The sequence below is a fragment of the Panthera uncia genome, chromosome D1 (genome assembly GCF_023721935.1).
Source record: "Panthera uncia isolate 11264 chromosome D1, Puncia_PCG_1.0, whole genome shotgun sequence".
In the NCBI taxonomy this organism is placed as follows: domain Eukaryota; kingdom Metazoa; phylum Chordata; class Mammalia; order Carnivora; family Felidae; genus Panthera; species Panthera uncia.
The window spans coordinates 11102562-11115961 of NC_064808.1; the positions used below are offsets into that span (position 1 = coordinate 11102562).

At 36.8% G+C, this 13400-nt stretch overlaps 1 protein-coding gene and 1 pseudogene across 1 annotated transcript in view; both read right to left on the reverse strand.

The window, feature by feature from the left end:
- Positions 1 to 470: 470 nt before the first annotated feature.
- Positions 471 to 1434, reverse strand: LOC125933347 (olfactory receptor 5B17-like; annotated as a pseudogene).
- An 11878-nt stretch (positions 1435 to 13312) lies between these two features.
- The window catches only part of LOC125933338 (olfactory receptor 5B3-like), a 1403-nt gene continuing 1315 nt past the window's right edge, over positions 13313 to 13400 (reverse strand). Inside the window, exon 2 of the mRNA XM_049646317.1 lies at positions 13313 to 13369. Coding sequence (XP_049502274.1) covers positions 13313 to 13369 — 57 coding nt within the window. The remainder of the gene's footprint in view (positions 13370 to 13400) is intronic.

Below are 13400 nucleotides of genomic sequence, written 5' to 3' on the forward strand. Positions count from 1 at the left end.
ATACAGTAATGGAAGACAAATAGGATTTCAGTTTAGAAACCTTATGGAATTGACATTACCAAGGCCCCTGATCCTGGTGATGGGATTTATTTCTCCGTGAGACCCTGATTTTTTTTTCCTGGAGGAAACTCCATTATCCACTGTTTTCCTCAATACCTGGTCCAATATCTTAAATGTTTTTTTTTTTTCTTTTCCATTATTTTTTCTTACCATTTCTGAAGTACATCAAGGAAAAAAAAACTATGTCCAATGCAATACTAACAAAGAAGTTTTCTTCATAAACTGCTTTGGTTAAAAAGAATTATCATATTTTTTCTGTATTTTGGATACCTGGATCTGTTACAAAATTAAAGAAATAAATAATATTAGAGTAAATTTTATGTTTTAATACCCTATATGGCCATGAACATTGAGTTATGGCATAGAGTAGATCTAAGTGGGATAAAGTAACTTTTGTGGATTCTACATCACTAAAAGACTAAACCTAGAGAATATTTTGCCCTCTCAACAACCTTCTTGATAGCATCTTGACCGCTTTGTTCCTCAAGCTGTTGACCACAGGATTCAGCATGGGGATGACCATAGTATAGAACACAGATGCGATTTTGTCTGTATCCATGGAATGACTTGAACTTGGCTGTACATACATGATGATGACTGTCCCATAAAATATGGAAACTGCAACAAGATGAGAGGCACAGGTAGATAAAGCCTTTTGGTATCCCTCACCTGACTGTATCTTCAAAACGGTAATAAATATGAACATGTAGGAAATCAAGATAACTAGAACTGCAAAAAAGATATTAAAGCTTGAAATAAGAACAAGAATCAGCTCATTAGTGTCTTTATCTGAGCAAGTCAGGGTCATGACTGCTGGAATATCACAGAAAAAGTGATGGACTACATTGGACATACAGAAAGAGAGATAGAATGTGTCTCCAATGTCAATAGCAGCAGTCAGAAAAGCAAAGACATAGGAGCCTATGGCCAGACGAGCACACACACTCGTTGTCATGGTGGTGGTGTAATGCAGGGGTTTGCACACTGCTGCATAGTGGTCATAGGCCATTGAAGCTAAGAGGTAACTTTCCACAGTCGCAAAGAGAACAAAAAAGAACATCTGGGCGGCACACGCATTGTAGGAGATGACCTTGTCTCCTATAAGTAATCCAGCCGTGACCTTAGGAGTGATTGTTGAGGAGTAACAAAAGTCTACCAGGGACAGGTTACTGAGAAAGAAGTACATGGGAATGTGGAGATGAGAGTCAAACAGGATCAGCACGATCACCCCCAGCTTCCCAATCAGAGTGACAAGGTAGATGAGGATGAACATTAGAAAGAGAGAACTTGCAGTTCCGTGTTATTGGTTAGTCCCAGCAGGACAAATCCTTTCACCTCTGTATTATTCTTCATGGATGTGATTTGCATATCACAAGATGCTCTGTGGCTCTGTGGCAAAGAAAAGGAACACAGTGATGAACAAAAACCAGTTGCACAATAATCGAAATGTACAAGCATTTTTTTTATTAGAGCAATATTTTTGTTCTTCAATATTCTTCATTTCTAAAGCATGGGCATGGCAACACAATTTAGTGATAACTTATCTCTAGACTAATACACTTTTGGATAGGATGGGTCCTTACAGATCATCTCCAACTTCTAGATTTTATAGATGAGTAAACTAAGTTACAGGAAAGGCTAACGAGTTGTCAAAGTTCATATGCCTGGAATCTCCTATTTCATATCTTTTAAAAAAATGTTTAATGTTTATTCAATTTTGAGAGAGAATGAGAGAGAGCAAGTGGGGGAGGGACAGAGAGAGGGGGACAGAGGATCCAAAGTGGGCTCTGTGCTGACAGCAGCAAACCTGACCTGGGGCTCGAACTCACAAACCACGAGATCATGACCTGAGCTGAAGTTGCATAATTCACAAATAAATACATAGTAGACACAGTGGACTAAATACAGCATTAGAAGCATGTACAGTCAACAAAGCCAATTCTGAACAGAAGGTATAGCATTGGATGTAAAGTATTCGACTCTGAGAAGCATGTGTGTGCAATCACATATCACCCCTACCATTTACTGGGAGACATTTATCCTAACTTAACTTCTCTAAATCTCTGTCCACCAGCAAAATGGCATTGGTAACTGCCTCAAGGGATTATCGTAAGAGTTAAAAGAAATGATGTATAAACAGAGTTAGCACAATGTGGGTGCTCAAGCCTGATGAGTACTAGCTATAATATTAGCATAGAACAATCATCTCCATGTTGATTTAGGAAAGTCAAGTGGCAGATGTTGGGGCTGGGTTTTAAAATCTGGTGGCCTTAACCTTTGATTTGCCATTTTTGCACATTCTGTCTATGAAAATATTTTGTTTCCCCCACATTTCTCACTCCGTGCTCATGGCTGGGTCAATCATTTTGTGTGAGAACATGGGGATCTTCAAGTTTTCTTTTTCTTAATGTCTTTCTTGAGATCCACGTTTTACCTTGTGGTGGAGTACTCCCCTTTAACTTAGACTCATTCTTACCATCATTCCTATCAACACTTAGCTGGATCACAGACACTGAAGGGTGAAATTTCGTGGCACGGGGGTTAATACTAATCTGTAGATCTATTCATGAGGAAGCACAAATCTTTGTATTTTTAGTTGAAGCTTTGTGAAAGACATTCATTCTTTGGTAACCACTATTCTCTACCATCTTCCTCGTGGCTCCTAAACATATTCTTTTACAGATCTTCACCTTAAAGTATTTGTGTTTGTCAATACCTCATCCACATAGTAATATAATAGATTGTCATGATATCACACCTATATCTGTGGTCTATGATGACTAATAGTTCTCCTGAGGTTAGTAACAGCTTAAATTTCCTGCTTACATGTAGTGTATCTCATAGATCAAGAGACAAATATATGGATAATAGATTATACTGATGATGATGATGATGATGATAGGAAAATAGAAATAGAATAAGAGGAAGGGATATAATTGTGTAGGCATACTCATACACCATATACCTATAACTTTACATTTAAGAAAATGGAAGATTCGAGAAGTTATGTGTCTTCTTAAAATTCTACAGCTAGTATGAGATATTTAAGATACAGACCCATGTCTAACTGATCTTAATGCCTGTAGCTTTCATCACTGCCTTGTCAGATTTTCTAGATGAACAAATAGTAACAGAGTAAGTTGTAGGGAAATAATAGTGAAGAGTGTGTAAGGGTTTTGGTAGCTTCCTGATGATCTTTCTGGAGTCTAAAGAAGTATCATTTCACCTTGTCTGGTTAGTTATCCCTTCAGTGACAAGTCAACACATTACCACCTACTCAATCAGAATACCATCTATCACAGTTTTTTGCTATCCTCTTAAGAAATTACAATGCTGATGACAATGTTTTGCCTTTGACTCCTACACTTATGCCAATGTTCAGAAATAGTATCCAAGCAACCAGATAAGAGATCAATAACTCACAGAAGGTGTAGCCACCCTGCTGTTTCTGCATCAATCACATATTTCACTGCAAATGTATATTGAATCTAGAAGCTTACCTTGCTCTTGAAAAGAAGGGAAAGACAGTTCTGAATTGTGAGTCTGCAATCAGGAATTCAGCCCTAGAAGAATGTTATAAATAATGTAGGAGAAATTCTGTCTCATGTTCTGGTGAAGACATTCCAAGTTTCCTGAAGCATGAAGACATGCAGAAAGGAGCATTAACATGAGTCTCCTAGGAAGCCTGCATTTAACAATTGCATCTACCATGGATTTCTCTGGGTACATGGAAATTATTTACCTTCTGCTCATCTCAGTTTCCTTCTTTGTGATAAAGAGATAATAAAGTGATCTCTCCCACATACTTTACAGAATTGTATCTGTGACCAGCAAGTGAGGGTGGGTGCATGAAAGACCTTAGTAAAGGCTTAACTTTTCAACATGTATCAATTTTGTTTTTATTTCAGGGTGTTCTCCCTGTCTGTCATTGCAGACTCACTGAAACTACCCAGTTGGGGCAGAAGCTGGTATCACCAACAGTTGTAGCTTTCAGTTCAATAAATTATGACCAAGTAGGCTGTGCTCAGAATCTGGTCCTTTTGAATAAGGGCTGGCAGAATCATGATGGGATTCCAGCATCTAATGAACAAGAACAAGTAGAAAATTATACAGGGATGGAACTCTTGGGCGAACCGAATCCCCATGAGGGCAATCACTTCTTTTCATTGTACTTACTAAGGAGGAAACAACTGAACTGTGTGTAGGGACATAATTTGATATGTTGAGTAGCATATACGTTTATTGGCAGTCTTGCTGCCTTTTCTTCCTCTACCCCATTTAAACAATTCAAGTGCCTTTTACACACGTCAAGAGTAGCTTTGTCTAATCCATTTATAATTATTTTGATTTTTGATGTTTGACATGTATTTTTTTATTGAAGTATAATTGATAGACAATATTAATTAGTTTCAGGTATACAACATAATGATTAACAACCCTACACATTATACTATGCTCACCACAAGTGTAGCTACAATGTGTCACCATACAACTATTACGATACCATCAACTACATTCCCTCTGATGTACCTTTTATCCCCATTTCTGAAAGTTACTTTTGTTTTTTATCTGCCACATTTTGTATTATGTTTTTCGCCTTTCTGTTTTGGAGATGTGACCACTAAGTCTTAGAAATTGTAAATATTGATAAATAGCATCCAGGTTTTTTCCTTCTTGAGTTTACAAGGAACCAATATGGCACATGGGTCAAAGAGATGGAGATTAAATTCTGCCTTAATTCTGGGTGGTCAATTTGAAAGTTTGGTTCAAACCTGTAGGAAGATGGGTTGCTCTTCTCCAATTTACCCTTCTGTAGTCAGTGCTGATGGTGCTCTGCCCACATACCCTTGGTGCTCCTCACCGCTGTACAGGCCAACACTTACTGTGGGAAAAAAATGAATCTGACACTTGTATCTTTTTAAAGATTTATTTATTTAAATTCAAGTTAGTTAACATACAATGTAGTATTGGTTTGAGGAGTAGAACCCAATGATTCATACTTACATATAACACCGAGTGCTCATCCCAACAAGTGCCCTCCTTAATGCCCATCACCCAGTTAGCCCGTAACCCTACTCATCTGCCCTCCAGAAACCCTCAGTTTGTTCTCTGTATTTAAGAGTCTCTTATGGTTTGCCTCCCTCTCTGTTTTTATCTTATTTTTCATTCCCTTCCCCCATGTTCATCTGTTTTATTTCTTAAATTCCACATATGAGTAAATTCATTTGATATTTGTGTTTCCCTGACTGACTTATTTTGCTTAGTATAATACACTCTAGTTCCATCCACATTGTTGTCAATTGTAAGATTTCATTCCTTTAGATTGCTAAGTAGCATTCCACAGTATATATACACCACATCTTCTTTGTTCACTTGTCAGTCAATGGACATTTGGGCTTTTTCCATAATTTAGCTATCATCATAGCTCTGCTATAAACATTGGGGTGCAGGGGGCACCTGGGTGGCTCAGTTGGTTGAGCACCCTGCTTTGGTTCAGGTCATGATCTCGTGGTTCACGAGTTCGAGCCCCACATCTGGCTCACTGCTGTCAGCCTGTCAGTGCAGAGCCCACTTCAGATCCTCTGTCTTCCTCTCTCTGCCCCCCCCACTTGCACTTGCCCCAAAATAAGTAAATAAATACAAATTTAAGAAAAACATTGGGGTGCATGTGCCCCTTCAAATCAGCGGTTTTGTATTCTTTGGATAAAAACCTACTAGTGCAATTGCCGGGTCATAGGGTAGTTCTATTTTTAATTTCTTGAGGATCATCCATAACTGTTTTCCAGAGTAGTTGCACCAGTTTGTATTCCCACCAGCAATGCAGAAGGGTCTTTTTCTGCATCCTCACCAACATCTATTGTTGCCTGAGTTGTTAATTTTAGCCATTCTGACAGGTGTGAGGTGATATCTCATTTTGGTTTTGATTTGTATTTCCCTGATAAGGAGTGAAGTTGGGCATTTTTGCATGTGTCAGTTAGCCATCTGGATGTCTTCTTTGGAGAAGTGTCTATTCATGTCTTTTGCCCATTTCTTCACTGGATTATTTGTTTTTTGGGTGTTGAGTTTGATAAGGTCTTTATAGATTTTGGATACTAACCCTTTATCTGAAATGTCACTTGCAAATATCTTCTCCCATTCTGTCAGTCATCCTGCGACTTTGCTGAATTCCCATATCAGTTCTAGCAGTTTTCTGGTCGAGTCTTTCCAGTTTTCCATGTAGAGTATCATATCATCCGTGAAGAGTGAAAGTTTGACTTCTTTGCCAATTTATATGCCTTTTATCTCTTTTTGTTGTCTGATTGCTGAGGCTAGGACTTCCAGTACTATGTTGAACAACAGGGGTGAGAGTGGACATCCTTGTCATTCTCCTGACCTTAGGGGGAAAGCTTTCAGTTTTTCCCCAACAGGATAATATTAGCTGTGGACCTTTCATATACGGCCTTTATGATGTTGAGGTATGTACCTTTGTCCCTACTTTGTTGAGAGTTTTTATCAAGAATGGATGCTGTATTTTGTCAAATGCTTTTTCTGCATCTATTGAGAGGATCATGTGGTTCTTATCCTTTCTTTTATTAATGTGGCGTATCACATTGATTGATTTGCAAATATTGAACCAGACCTGCATCCCAGGCATAAATCCCACTTGATTGTGGAGAATAATTCTTTTAATATACTGTTGAAATTGATTTGCTAGTATCTGGTTGAGAATTTTTGCATCCGTGTTCATCAGAGATATTGGCCTATAATTCTCCTTTGGTCTTGGAATCAAGGTAATGTTGGCTTTGTAGAAGGAGTTTGGAAGCTTTCCTTTCATTTCTATTTTTTGGAACAATTTGAGGAGAATAGGTATTAGCACTTCTTTAAATGTCTAGTTGAATTCCCCTGGGAAGCCATCTAACCCAGGTCTCTAGTTTGTTGGGAGATTTTAGATTACTGATTCAATTTCTTTGCTGGTTATGGGCCTATTCAAAACTTCTATTTCTTACTGTTTCAGTTTTGGTAGTGCATGAATTTCTAGGAATTTGTCCATTTCTTTCAGATTTCCCAGTTTGTCAGCATATAATTTTTCATAGTACTCTCTTATAATTGTTTATATTTCTGTGGTGTTGGTTGTGATATGTTCTCTTTCATTCATAATTTTATCTATTTGGGTCCTCTCCCTTGTCTTTTTGATAAGTCTGACAAAAGGGTTTATTGGTTTTGTTTATTCTTTCAGAGAAGCAGCACTTAGTTTCATCGATCTGTTCTACTGGGTTTTTTGTTTGTTTGTTTCTATATCATTTATTTCTGCTCTAATTCTGATCTAATCTTTATTATTTCCCTTCCCTTATTATTATTTGCTGTTCCTTTTCTAGCTCCTTTAGGTTAGGTTGTACATTTGAGACCTTTCTTACTTCTGGAGATAGGACTGAATTGCAATACACTTTCCTCTTAGGATTGCCTTTGCCGCATCCCAAAGGGTTTGGACTGCCTTTTTTTCTTTCATTTTTCTTTGCTTCCATATATATATTTTTAAGTTTATTTATTTATTTTGGAGAGAAAGATAGACACCTTACAGGAATGGCACAGAGAGAGAGAGAGAGAGAGAGAGAGAGAGGAGACTGATGTAGGGTAGAACTCCCAAACTGTGAGATCACGACATGAGCTGAAATCAAAAGCTGGACACTTAACTGACTGAGCCACCCAGGCACCCTGACTAGTATTTCTTTGTCTGGGTGTACCCGTTTAATAACCATTCATCCAATGAAGGACATCTTCATCACTTCAAGACTTACCCATTATGAATAAAGCAGCTATAAATATCTATGTGCAGATTTTGAGTAGATGGAAGTTTTCAGCTCTTTTGACTAAAGAACAAAGAGAAATTGCAAGATAATATGGTAAAAGTATGTTTACTGTTTTTTAAAATATTTATTTTTTATTTTTGAGAGACAGAGAGCAAGAGAGAGTGTGGGAGGTGCGGGGGGCGGGGGGGGGGGAGGGAGGGGACAGAGGATCCAAAGCGGACTCTGTGCTGACAACAGAGAGCCCGATGCAGGGCTCGAATTCACAAATTGTGATATAATGACCTGAGCCGAAGTCGGACACTTAACCGACTGAGCTACCCAGGTGCCTCATATGTTTAGTTTTGTAAGAAACTGACAAACAGTCTTCCAAAGTAGCTGTACCATTTTGCTTTCCCACCAGCAGTGAATAAGAGTTCCTGTTGCTCTATATCCTCTCCAGCATTTGGTATTGTCAAGGTTCCATATTCGGGCCATTCTGATAGGTGTGCGGTGGTATTTCACTGATTTTTTTTTAATGAGGTATAATTCACATACAACTTTAGCTTTAGGCATAGAACCTAATGATTCGATATCTGCATACATTGTAAAATGAGCATCACTAAAAATCTAGTGAACCTCCATCATTAAACATAGTTACAGATTTTTTTCTTGTTTTAAGTTATATTCCCTAATGACATATGCTGTGGATCATCTTTCCATATGCTTATTTGTCTTCTGTATGTCTTGTTTGGTAAGGTGTTTGTTATGGTCTTTGTCTTTTAATCAGCTTGTGTTTTTTTGTTTTTTTTGGTTTTTTTTACTTATTGTTAAGTTTTAAGAGTTCTTTGTGTGGGTAACAATCTTTTATCAGATGTGGTTTTTGCCAATATTTCCGCCAGTCTGTGGTTTGCCTTGTCATTCTCTTGAAGATATCTTTCATAAGCAGAAGTTTTTAATTTTTATGAAGTCCAGGTACTCAATTGTTTTCGTTCATGGATCGTGCCTTTGGTGTCATCTCTAAAAAGTCATTGCCAAACCCAAGGTCATCTAGGCTTTCTTCTGTTGCCTTTCAGGAGTTTTATAATTTTGTATTTTATATTCAGGTCTATGATCCATTTTGAGTTAATTTTTGTGTAGGAGGTAAGATTTGTGTGTAGATTCACGTTTTTCCATGAGGATGTCCGGTTATTGTAGCATCATTTGTTGAAAACGTTATCTTTGCTCTTCATTGGATTGCCTTTGCTCCTTTATTACAAATTAGTTGAATATATTTATGTAAGTCTATTTCTGGGCTCTCTATTTTGTTCCACTGATCTATTGGTCTATTCTTTTGCCTATACCTCACTGTCTTTTTTTTTTTTTTATCATGATAAGTGTACTCTTAATCCCCATCACCTGTTTCACCCACTCTCCCCCCCAACCTCATCTCTGGTAACCATCAGTTTGTTCTCTGTACTTAAGTGTCTGTTTCTTGGTTTGTTTCTCTATCTTTTTTCCCTTTGCTCATTTGTTTTGTTTCTTAAATTGCACATAAGAGTAAAAGCATATATTTGTTTTTCTCTGACTGACTTATTTCACTTAGCATAATACTTTTTAACTCCATACATGTTGTTGCAAGTGGGAAGTTTTCATTCTTTTCTATGGCTGAAAAAATATATATATATATATACCACTTTGTTGTTAACCACTCATCAGTCAATGAACATTTGGGTTGTTTCCATAATTTGGCTATTGTAAATAAAGCTGTAATACCTCATCATCTTGATTATTAAAATTTTATAGTAAGTCTTGAGGTTCAGTAGTGTCAATTTCTAATTTTGTTCTTTCCCTTTAATATTGTGTTAGCTCCTCTGGGTCTCTTACCTTTCTCTATAAACATTAGAATCAATTTGTTGATATTCACAAAATAACTTACTGGGATTTTGTTTGAGACTGCAATGACTCTATAGATAATATTGGGAGAAATGACATCTTGACAATGTTGCGTCTTCTTATCCATGAAAATGGAATATCTCTCCATTTACTTAGTTATTCTTTGGATTTACTCAACAACATCAGAGTTTTGTAGTTTTCTTCATTAGATTATGCATATATTTTCTGAGATTTATAACTAAGTATATCCTTTTTGGGGTGCTAATAGAAAAGGTTTTGTATTTTTTATTTCAACTTCCACTTGTTCCTTGTCAGTATATAGGAAAGTGATAGAATTTTGGGTATTAACCTGGCAGCATACAACCCTGCTATAATCAATTAGTACCAAGAGGGTTTTTTATTTGTCTATTATTTCAGATTTTTCTGCATAGACAATCATATCACCTGTGAACAAAGACAATATTTATTTCTTCCTTCCCAAAGCCTCCATATTGTGTGATTCCATCCATATAACATAGGGTTGGAAAACAAAAAAGCTCAGTGATTTCCAAGGGTTGGAGGAGTAAGAGTGGCTGTCTATAAAAGGAATGGAAATGGAAATTTTAGGATGATAATATATTCTTTAGGGTACTGAGCTGATGAACACATGACTCTGTACTTGTTAAAACCCATAGAACTGTACATAGCAAAGGTAAAATTTAATATATGTAAATCAGGAGAATCAGCCAGGAGCACAGGAGAATCCCAGAAGTGAATATAGACTGTGAAAAAAAAAATCTAAATGTACTACAAATGTATGAGTTAACCTCACTGAAGGGAGACAAGGAAAGAAATGCATTAACTTAAGTAATGCTGGAAATCAGTGTTGATCAGAAACTGCAAAGCTAAAAATAAAGGAAACTATTTTAAAATGTTGTACTTTACTTACTATTGTATATGTGCATTTAGTAAAGTATATGTTTCTCATGGTGGGGATGGGCTAACAATTATGGAACTGCTCTACTTGTTAATTTGTCACACAAATAAATGGATGAATGAGATTGTTGAGACCCAAGTTTCTCACTATTATAAATGGAAATTATAGATAATACAGGGGGAATGTTAGATAAACAGATTAGAATCAGAGGCATCAGTATGCACTAATGTTCAGTTTAATATAGATACGAATGATAGGTAGGGGAAATAGTATAATTATGAATGGATACAGACTAATATGCTGCCTACTTCTGTCAACAAAAAGACCTAGAAGAAGTGGAACTCCAGTATCAGCAAGCACACTCAGCATCCAAGTCTTGGCTTTTAAATACCATTCTCTAGTAAAATAATTAAGGAGTCTTAATAGAAATCGTCAATTCTGTGTTAGGGGCAGAGAAAATACAAGATGAGCCCAGAGCATCATGTAATACCATAAAGTTAGGACGTGCTCAAAACACAAAAGAATGAACCGATGTCAAAGGGACACAGGAGTTAACTGAAAGAGTCTTGGATGGTGAAAGTGGAACAATTTGAACAAAAATAAGTAACCTTGTATTGGTTGTTATGTAACATATAAAGCCAATAAATGAGAACACATTCAGATAAATAAATGATTGGGTAAGTAAATAATTGAGGGAAAAGAAGCAAATATTGTTTTTTTTTAATTTTTAAAAAATGTTTATTTAGTTTTGAGACAGAGAGAGACAGAGCATGATTGGGGGAGGGCCAGAGAGAGAGAGGGAAACACAGAATCCGAAACAGGCTCCAGGCTCTGAGCTGTCAGCACAGAGCCTGACGAGGTGCTCAAACTCACAGACCATGAGATCATGACCTGAGCTGAAGTCGGACGCCCAACCGACTGAGCCACCCAGGGACCCCGCAAATATTGGTAACAGAAGAACTTCAAATAAGTTATTTAAATATTGCCCTCTCCAGTATGTGGAGCTTACTGCTCCAACACCTGGAGTGTGAGCTGAACTTTGTGACTTATTTCTTTAAAATAGACCTTAGAAAAAGGGAGGAAAAGTAACTCCACAAAGGAGAAACCTTGCAACCTTCATGGATGACATATGATCAAGGTTAATGTTATCAGGGATAAATCATCTTGATAGCATGCACCCTTGATACGATGTGATGAGAAGAACATTTCACCTTAGTGGTAGTACTCTATGAAAACTATAATCCCAATCTCATCATGAGAAAACATCAGAAAATCACTACTGAAGGACATTTTATGATATACCTGATGAGTACTCTTCAAAGCTGTCAAGACCATCGAAAACAGGGACAGAGAGTTTGTCATAGACCAGAAGAGACTAACGAGGTATGACAGCTAAATATAAGAAGAGGAAAAGGATGCTACTAACGAAATCTGAATTAAAGTCTGAAATTTCAAAAATAATATGGTGTCACGCTTGGTTTCCTAGTTTTACAAATTTGCCAGGTAATATGAGATTACATTGTAGGGGAAACCAGCCAAGAGCTGTATTAGTTGCCTATGGTTGCTATAACAAATGACCGCAAACTTGGAGGCTTAAGTAATATGTATTCATTCTTTCACAGTCTAGAATCCAGAAATCCAAAACCAGTTTTCCTGGACAAAAGTCAGTGTATTAGAAGAGCCATGCTCCCTCCATAGGCTCTAAGACAAAATCTATTTCTTCCGTCTCCCATTTTCTGGGGACCACTGTCATCCACGGTTTGTGGTCACATTACTTCAATCTGTTTTCAAGGTCACATTGTCTACTCCTCTTTTACCTGTGGTCACATCTCTCTGACTCCCTATGTATACATGGCATTTCCTCTATGGTCCATACAGAAAATCTGGGATAAAATCCTTCAGTTAACCACATATGCACAGTCCTTTTAGAGCATATAAGGTAACTTTTGGAAGGTTCTAGGAATTAGGTTGTGAATGTCTTTGCAGGCCATTATCCGGACTGTCACAGAGTTATACTGAACATTCTACACTGTTTTGAAAATTTTCTGTAACTCTGAAATAGTTCTAAAATTAAATAATTATTCAAAATAATAATTAGAAATGTTTTCAATAGGAGAAGCCTCACCATAAACATAGAAGTGAATGTTTGTGTTATACTACACTGCCCCACATAGTAGCATGAGAATATTAGTATATTCAAGCACAGTCTTACAAATACCAAAATAATAAAGCTTCCTAGGAGTCTTAGAGCATAATTCAAATAAAGAGGTGAAAAATATTGGACATAAATTTCTATTCTAATACATAAATTAAAATTTTAAATCATTATTATTAAAACCTAGCAACATTCCATTTAATTCTGGGAAATTTCCTACTCCAATGTGTGTGTATCCTCATGGGCACATGCATGCACTTCTGTTCATGGTCTCATTTGTGCCCCTATTTTATGTGTTTCTGCATTAATGTGGTAGGGAAAAAATGCATGTAGAGTAAGTGAATAAACCCATATCTTTACTAAGTTTTTGACAAGGAGGCCCCAAGTCATCTTAACCATTCTTGTTCAGTATTGTATTTCTGTATATATATTTTCTTTTTTCAGGACAAGAGGTATTGAATAAGTAAGGATACAATTTCAGACTCTTAATTTCACTGTGGTCTTAACAAAACTAGATTCATTTACATTGTACAATGTTAAAAATCACAATCTTAAAGATAATTTTGCCTCTGAAATGACCTTCCTGAGTGCACTCTTAACCTCTTTGTTCCTCAGGCTATAGACCACAGGG